Genomic DNA, 9,397 nt, shown 5'->3' with positions numbered 1-9,397 from the left:
CATGAAGAACCTAGGGGTAAGACAGGAATAAAGACACAGACCTACTAGAGAATGGACTTGAGGATATGGGGAGGGGGAAGGGTAAGCTGTGACAAAGCGAGAGATAGGCATGGACATATATACACTACCAAACGTAAGGTAGATAGCTAGTGGGAAGCAGCTGTATATCACAGGGAGATCAGCTCCGTGCTTTGTGACTGCCTGGAGGGGTGGGATAGGGAGGGTGGGAGGGAGGGAGATGCAAGCGGGAAGAGATATGGGAACATATGTGTATATATATATATATATATATATATATATATATATATATATATATATATATATATATAAAACTGATTCATTTTGTTAACAGAAACTAACACACCATTGTAAAGCAATTATACTCCAATAAAGATGTTGAAAAAGAAGGGGTGGGGACATTTAGACACAGATCCAGACACACAGAGAGAAGTCGATATGAAGACACTGGGGGCCCAGAGCAGACCCTCTCCTCGGTCCTGCAGGGGGAGCAGGCACTGCCCACACCTTGACTTTGGATTTCATGCCTCCAGATTTGAGACAGTAAACTTCTGTTTTTAATCAACCCCCAAGAAAGAAGGAAGCAAGATCACAAGCAATCAGTCCAGTATAAAGCTCTTTGCATTAAACTAGTTATAAAAGGAGGATGGCTAAAATTAGGATAGTAGTAGAGAAAGTGCTAAAAATGGTAGGATTTTGGACAAATTTTGAAAGTAGGACCAACATAATCATGATGAATTAAACGTGGGTTGTGAGAAAGAATGACAGTAAGTTTATAGCCTTTGCAAAGGGAAAGATTGAGTTGCCATTTACTGCGATGGAGAGGTAGGTCTGCAGGTGAATCAGGTTTTTGGGGAAATACAAGACCCTTAGTGTGAATATATTGACTTTGTTAGCCCCATGGAGAGGTCAAGTAGGTAACTGGATTTACAAGTCTGGAGTACAAAGAGAGGTCAGCCAAGATATATTAATTTGAGACTTTTCAACTTCTAGCTGACATTTAAAACAATGTCGCTGGATGAGATCACCAAAGGGGAGAGCGTAGATAGAGAAGGTATCTTACTGACTGAGCCCTGGGATGCAACAACATTAAGAGATGGGAGTGATAAGGAAGAACACATTTTAAAAGACTAAGAGGTAACCAGTGAGTTACCAGAAAAACCAGGAGAGTGTGGGATCCTTAGTGTCAGAAATAGAAGTTTTTCAAGGAAGATGGGATGATCAAAGGCCACTTATAGATAAAGAATGATAGATATTAATAAATGAAAATTGGTGGTCATTGATGACCTAACAAGAACAGTTTTCATGGAGTCATGGAGGAGTGGACAGGGCAGCCAGACTAGAGTAGGAGTAGGTTTGAGAGACAATGGGAGGAAGATATTGAAGACAAGGGACAGGAAATTCTTTCAAGGAGTTTTGTTGCAAAAAGGAGTAGAAATATGAGGTGGTAGCTGAAAGGATAAGTGAAATCAGAAGAGGGTATTTTTGAAATGGAAAAAGTAACAACATGTTCTAATGGTAATATAACCCCAAAACATACTGCTTGATGCAAAAGTAAGTTGTAGAAAATATAAACAATATGGCATAATTTATGCTTAAAAATTCACCAATAATGCCATATTTCATCTAAGACCAAGTTTTTTCCACATATTTTTAGAGAAAAATGTAACATCCTACTCTTTCCATTTACTTTCCTTATATTTTTCCTTTTTATTAGTTTTTCACATTTTAACATCTCTAAATGTGGCATATGTCTTTTAATTCATGGTTTATCACAGTTTAATTGGTGGTTATTTTCTTTTTTATTGGTACACAAAATAAAAGTGTCTCAAAATTAACAGTATGCTGCATTAAATAATATGCAAAATACATTTTCTATGGGTACATAAGTAAAGAAGGCCAACCAGCAAGTTCATAACAGAGAACAATCTGGGACATAGAACAACAGTGATTGTGAATGTTGTAAATATTTATTAGCAATATTCTAATAATTTAAAAGGGGAATGGATACCAATATTTCATGTGTAAATAAAAAATACATATAAAATATGGGGAACTGGCTAACTTTAGAATCAAAAATATTTTTAAAAATTTAAAAAGCTAAACAATTTAAAAGAAAGATATGAAGAGAAACACACAATAGGACTGAAGGACTGAATGGCAAAAATACCACAGGAATATAAGTTGAAACTCACTAAATAATCAGAAAAATGTAAAATAAAACAATGAGCTACCACTCCTCAGTCACTAGTTTGGCACACTCTGAAAATATGAAAATATCAAGAGTTGACTAGAATGTGGAGAAAATGGAATACCTACCATGCTGATTATACCATAATTTGGTACAACGAATTAATGTAGGAATTTGGCAACATTTAGGAATTTTGAATTGCTTATACCTACAACTCAGTATTTCTTTTTCCAGTGTACACACTGAAGAAACTCTGGAACAAGTCCAGGAAGCTATTCATTTTATCATTATTTGTAATAATGAAATGTTGAAGTGAACCAAATGACCATCGAGAGAATGGAGGTTGAATATATTGTTAAATGAATGACAAAAATGTCATATATGTATACTCTGCAATAGAGTTTGAGGGTAACAAGGAATGTTAGAGATATAATACAGAGAAATTTAAAAACAAAATATTGAGTAACAAAAGCAAGATGCAGAAAAATAACATACACATGATTAAACTTATGTTCAGAATAAAGCTGAACCAAGTTAGATTACAAGACTTATCAGAGTTCTATTTCAGGCTTGCTTAAAAGGTCTTTTTAAGAAAAAAAACAAACAAACATTTTCTTGAATATATGTGAGTGGACATATACATACACTTTAAAAAGGAATTGCTAAATAAGGTTGTTTAAGTACATGATTGGTTAGTTTTACAAAGTGTAGAGGTGTCATATTCTTATCAGTTGCACAGTACATATATATACCTGGGTCATAAGGACTCAGAGCCATCTTCCAGAAATATCAGGTGTGGTCCATTGAAAGAGAATGATTCTCTTTCCCTCACAGTATAGAGTAATTAATTATCCTTCATAATGAAATTTTTAAAAATAATTATGGAAAACAAAATGAATAATATCCATTTGTAAATAATATATGTATGAATATAAATATAAAGAGGGTTAGGATATGCAAAATTTGAATGATGATTCTTAGCGTTAGGAGGAAGGGAATAGGATCAGGGTTATAGAATAAAGGAGGATTACATTTTATTGATAATATTTTATTTTAAAATGCTTCAATAAAAACAAGTAAAAAATTTAATGGAGAGTATTTAGTACTTGTAATATTGCTGTATACATTGTATTTTCAAAATACCATAAAAATGATGCTACAAAGAATTATTAAGACCTGAGTTTGCAAAATGACCACAGATTTCTAAGAGGTTTTAGAAAAAAGGTTAGGAAAATAATCAGTGTTCATATTTTGCTTGAAGCCCTACGGAATGAGATTTACAGTGGATTTAGGGTGGATTATTTTCTTCAAGTGAATTTTCTGAATTTTACAGTGTCCACATTGTGCATGCAATTCTTTTGCAATCTGTGAAAAAGAAAAAAGAAGAAAAGGAATAAAAAATCTTCAAGAAGTAAAGTCTGAAAATGACCAGACAGTAAAAATTACCTAGATTGTGTCAAGATGGCAGACGAAGCACAAGCGCATTTCTCCTGTCCTACCTCAAATCCCTTTAAATGGCAGGAAAGGCAGGTTTCCGTATATAGAGAATAACATCCGAAGGGCACAGGGGGAAAAGAAAAGGGGAATTCTTGGAAGATGGAAAGCAGATGGGGCAGGGGCACTGAGGTGGGGGTGGGGTAGGGGTGGGGAAAACGGGGGCCCTGAACTTGAGAGTGGGGGCAAAGCAGTCGGAGTGGGGACTTGTGGGCAGGGAAAGGCGGCTCCAGGTTTTGGAAAGGGGGTGGGAGCGGAAGATAGAAACTCCTCCCAGACCCAGGGCAGAGGTGGGCTTGAGAGTGGCGGGGGCGGGGAGGGTGGCAGTGTTTGGCAGGAAGGGGAGGCCTCTCTCCTGGCAGGAAGCTGCGCGACGGTTGTAAGAGGGAGGAGACTGCGGCTGCGGCAGCGGCTTCTGGGATCCCGATGTGGCAGAGGGGCCGTCACCGCCAACAAGGAGGTGGAGGGCCCGCGAGCCCGGTGTTGGAGACACTGCTGCCATCCTTTTCTCCTGGCCTGCTGTCCTCCTAGACACGCTGGTCGCCTAAGGATCCTCCCCTCCCAGCTCTTGCAAACTCCGAACTCGTCGCCTGCTGATTCTCTTTCACCACGGGTTCACAGCGGAGGCAGCAGTGAGGTGTCCGATTTGGACACGTGAGGCCTGCGATCCCCGGAATTGGGGAGGTGGGCCCTGGACTAGAGAATCGGAGGATGAGGGTTGGTGGATGCCAGGAGGGAAGATTGGGGTGTGTGCTGGGACAGGAGATGAGGGAGACTGACAAGGGTGATTTGGGGACAGGAGGGTGGGGGTAGGGGGAGCCAAAGAGCACCTGGATGGTATACAAAGGTGGCCCCAGAAAGAGAAATAGATTTGTTCTGGGCACCCAGCGGCAAAATGGGGATGACCAGGAAGAGATACGAAGGAGAGGTGAACAACAAGCAGAAGCCATGGGGATGGGGGGCAAAACAGATGAAGAGCAGACGACAATGAGCAGGGGAAAAGGAGACTATGTAAGTGCAAATGGAGAGACAGGGTGGGAGCTAATAAACGGTGAATATCTGTGTTTGGTGTGGGGACCGCAGTATGGTAACAGGATAAGGCATTAGCCAAAGGAGCCTGCTCCCTCATGCTGGGGCCTCAACCACCAAAACCATCACCTCTCCAACCCTCCAGCACAGCGAAATAAGTTTGGAGGGAGGACAATGTTGGCAAGCATCGAATAGCATTTTGATAGCCAGCATCCCTGCTGCACACGTGAATAACTTGGGCTGTAATACATATACCTGGTGCCCAGGGAATTTGCAATGCAGAGAAAAAAACCTCACACTATAGTACACTAAATGTTTCTCCCTAGCCTCTTCCTCCCCCTGCAGGTATGAAGACCCCTCACAAAAAGGCAGCTGCAGGGCAGCAAACCAGGGAAATTGTCGATGGCCACAAAGGGTCTGAAAGTATGAGGAAGAAAAACACTTCTCAAAAGAAGCAGAGAGGCAGACCTTCCTCCCAGCCCTGCAGGAAAATCGTGGGCTGCAGAATTTCACACGGATGGAAGGAAGGCAATGAGAGCATCACCCAGTGGAAAGGAACCGTTCTGGATCAGGTGCCTACAAATCCTTCTCTTTATCTGGTGAAATATGATGGAATTGACTGTGTCTACGGACTGGAACTTCACAGAGATGAAAGGATTTTAAAGCTTAAAATCCTTCCTGATAAGGTGCCATTTTCTCGACTCAGAGATGTGCACCAACACCATAATTGGTAAAGCTGTGGAACATATGTTTGAGGGTGAGCATGGTTCTAAGGATGGATGGAGAGGAATGGTCTTGGCCCAAGCACCTATCATGAAAGCCTGGTTTTATATTACCTATGAGAAAGATCCTGTCTTGTACATGTACCAGCTTCTAGATGATTATAAAGAAGGAGACCTCCATATCATGCCAGAGTCCAGTGAGTCTCCTCCAGCAGAGAGGGAGCCAGGAGGAGTTGTAGATGGCCTGATAGGTAAACATGTGGAATATACCAAAGAAGATGGCTCCAAACGGATCGGCATGGTCATTCACCAAGTGGAAGCCAAACCCTCTGTGTATTTCATCAAGTTTGATGATGATTTCCATATCTATGTCTATGATTTGGTGAAAAAGTCCTAACTGTTAGGGTAAACTTTGCCACATTTGTGAAAACAAATGTGTACTTTGTAGACATGCAAAATAATGTTACGTTTCAGTGTATTGAAAGCTTTAGGGTCCCTGTTAATCTGACATCTTTGCCAGCATAACTGTTGTTTTGTCCTGAAAAATACAAATTTATGTGGCCATGACATGCTGTGTGTAAGGAATTTGTCATGTTGAAACGATTGGGTGTGTTTGGTGGATGGGGCACGAAAGGAAGGAACAGCTGTAAATTCAGACTGTGAATAAAGATCAGCTAGTATCATAATCAGTTATCTAAAAATGGAATAGGACTTAGCTGGTCTGGTCTAGGGAGGGAGGAGGAGAAGGAACTAGAGATGAGCTGTGGGGGAAGGGAGAAGGGGAGGTGGCTGCTTAGCAGGAGGTGGGGAGGGGTCAGAAATGGAGAGGCTCCCTGGGGGGGGGGATGACCTAAGAGGGGTAGGCACACAACTGGGAGGGGGTGAAGAATAACAGAGGGAGAGTGAGATCTTAAGGCTTAGAGGAAAACAGACAGAATAAATTGTGTAGAGAGGGACACAAAGACGTTTAGAAGAGATCCAGAGTAAGGGAGAGAAAGATGAAGTTGGCAGAGATCTGGGGAGAGGCTAAAAGGATACTCAAATGGAGGTCTATGCATGAGTGAGGGACCAGAAGGGGAGGAACATCGAGGAAAGAGGAATTCTAAGATGAAAGACTGACAGAAGAAGTGAGAATACAGACAACAATACATGGGGAGTGTGGTCCATGAGAGATGGGAAGACCCAAGGAAAAATAGGACTTCTGGCAGTATCCAAATTGCCCTCCCTAGCTTTGTGCCCAAAGGAGGTGGCAACAGTCAAAGAAACCAGATGGATTGGAGCTTCCCTAGAAGGACATTTTGACAGGAATGTCTCAAGAGTTAAGCAGGAGCCAAGTTATACCTAAAAGCCTTTTATAATATCAGGGAGTTCATGCCACACCTGCTGAGCAGAACCCAAACCCTCAGCCTAAACACACTAACATGGCACTCCATAAGCAGGGGCCTGCGGGCAGCTTCCTCGTATTTTCCAGAGGACCCAAGAGCAGTAAATCTCAGACCTGAAGGTCTTGGTTCCCTTCCCCTACACTGAATAAACAATTCTTGTGGGGAACAGGTCAGTAGGGTGCTCAGAACTTAAGAGATGTGCCACCTTGCATTTGGAAAGCATTTTATCCAGAAAAATGGAAACTTGCTAAACCCAGGTACAGCACTCTCCTCACTGTTCTTCCTCCTCCTGGACTATGCCTGGCCTCCTTACAGAGGAGGGGCGTCAGAGGATTGAGCTTAATGTTTCTCTCCCGGGTGTGGGGAATACTTGACTGTCCATGCTTCTTTCAGCAGTTGCCTGAAACCACAGGTGACTTCACCCAATGCTTCACCAGATGGAGGTCTGCTGCCTCCAGAAGCCCCATTCTGGTTATATCCCAACAAAGCCATTGGCTACTGGCATTACACAGGTACCTCCTGACCAGTCTTGCCCACTTCACGCACACGGGGAGCTGTGATGGAAATTTGTGCAGCTCTATTTCCAGGTGAAATAGATGGCATGCGCAGTAGGGCAGGGAGTTGTGACTTTGTATAACTAAGTCCTCCGACTGTATGGTACCACATAGGTGGTTGGTGGGGAGAGGGTGTGGTAACCCCTAATAAATTCCCTCAGAGGTACAATGTCCCAACACATGGGTCTTTGTCCTTCTCTCCTTCTTTCCTTTCCCTGGTCCAGCTGTGGAAGTTTCCTTCAAAACCCTGTCTCTGTTTTTCCCACTCCACACTTCACTGAAATATACCCCTACCCTCAAAGAAACAGTTCTGGTGACTACCCACTGCCCAGGCTTCCTTAACTCCAGGCATAGCAGGGAGGTGGGGAGGCAGGGAGCTTCCACGAGTTGAAAGAAGTTGGTAATTCCAGTTCATTCTCTCCACCCAACATGGCCTGAAGCTGTTTGCCTCAAGAATTACACAAGGCAAGCCCACCCCACCAGAACAGGGATAAGTTTTTCTTTCATACAGCGCATAATTCAGTCTAGCAAACACCTGCAGGCCACTCATTGGCCAATTTCAGCCCACTGTCATATTTTCATTGATCGTCATGTTTTTATCATTCTCCATTTTAAAATTAGCTACTTAGACATTTGGAGGATTTCACATTTCAAAAATCCACATTTCTGGCTTACCTGAAAAAATATAAACAAAAACAATAGACCAAGGATTAGGGCCCACATTCCAACAAGGATACAAGCAGCTGGCTCTGAGGAAGGGCTCAGCCATTTTAGACTCAGAATGCTCTCTCAGTGGGGCCACACCCTGAGTTGGCCTTCTTCGCTCTAATAAAATGCCCAGTTGTCTCCTGAAGGCATTTGCATTGGTAGTTTTGGGGCTAGACCCAGGGAAAACTGCCTAACCCCCCCTTTGGCTTACTTTAACCCCATTTCATTTTTAATTTATTTGCTCTATCTTCATCTCACCAATACTTAGTTCAGGTGGTCTCTCTGCCAGGCAGTCTTCTAGACACATGTCCTTATGATATGGTTACAAACGAAACAAATAAATAATCTTATCTTCATGGAACTTTCATATTAATGTGGGAGACAGACAGTATCCAAGAGACAATAAGTGAAATATAAAGTAGTTTCAAAGTGATAAGTGTTAAGAAGGAAAAAATTAACAGGGGGACTGAAATTCCAGGGAGGAGGTTGAAGAGATGGCCTCACTGAGAGCCTGGTTTTTGCGTAAAGACCTGAAGGCAGTGAGAGAGCTGACCCTGTGGCTGTCTGGGGAATGAGGATTCCAGGTAGCAGGACAGCACGTGCTGAGGTCCCAAGGCAGAGGTAGGCCTGGCATGTTCAAGGAACACTGAGGATACCAGCATGGCTGGAGCTGAGTTAGCAATGTAGAGAATATCAGGAAGTGAGTTCAGAGAGGTGATGTGGATCTGGGAGAAGCAGATAGCTTGGAGCCTTGGAGGGTCTATAATGGAATTTGACTTTTACAGTGAGTGTGGGGGGGAGTCATTCGAGTATTTTCAGCAGAGGCTGGATATGATTTGTTTTATATTTTTCACAGGATCATTCTGGAAAGTCTGGAGTGTTATCTGTTTGTGGTCAAGGTTGGGAAAAGGAAGATAAAATATACCAATGAAACAGAGTAGAGACCTAAAAATAGATTTACATATAGGAAACTTATGTCATAATAGAGGTGATACTTCAGATGAATGATGAAAAGACATTTTTTTCAGTAAATGGTGCTCCATTAATCTGTTTCCCATATAGCAAAAAAATAAGCATAAATCCCTTCAACGCATCCTACACACAAAAGAAATTCCTCATGGAAAAATGTTAATGCTTAAATTTAGAAGGTAATACTTATAAAAATTTTAGTATAAGATGAAAGTGAGTGTTTTTTTCCCTATGTAAATGGGAAAGATTTATTTTACAGGCAAAATATGCACAAGTAATGAAGGGAAAGTTTGATATGTTTATTTTAAAATATGCAAGCCCCAAATA

The 9,397-nt window shown here is 41.9% G+C and overlaps 1 protein-coding gene across 1 annotated transcript; it reads left to right on the top strand.

Annotated features, from left to right (window-relative positions):
* Positions 1-5,079: 5,079 nt before the first annotated feature.
* Positions 5,080-5,903, top strand: LOC136142454 (spindlin-2-like). The gene is given in 2 exon segments (XM_065900614.1): positions 5,080-5,447; positions 5,449-5,903. Coding segments are annotated over 2 exon segments (771 nt in total). The 3' UTR covers positions 5,852-5,903.
* Positions 5,904-9,397: the final 3,494 nt, after the last annotated feature.

The sequence above is a fragment of the Phocoena phocoena genome, chromosome X, assembly GCF_963924675.1.
Source record: "Phocoena phocoena chromosome X, mPhoPho1.1, whole genome shotgun sequence".
NCBI classification, from domain to species: Eukaryota; Metazoa; Chordata; class Mammalia; order Artiodactyla; family Phocoenidae; genus Phocoena; species Phocoena phocoena.
The sequence above is the reverse complement of the archived record's forward strand: the minus strand, read 5'-3'. Positions and strand labels throughout refer to the sequence as shown.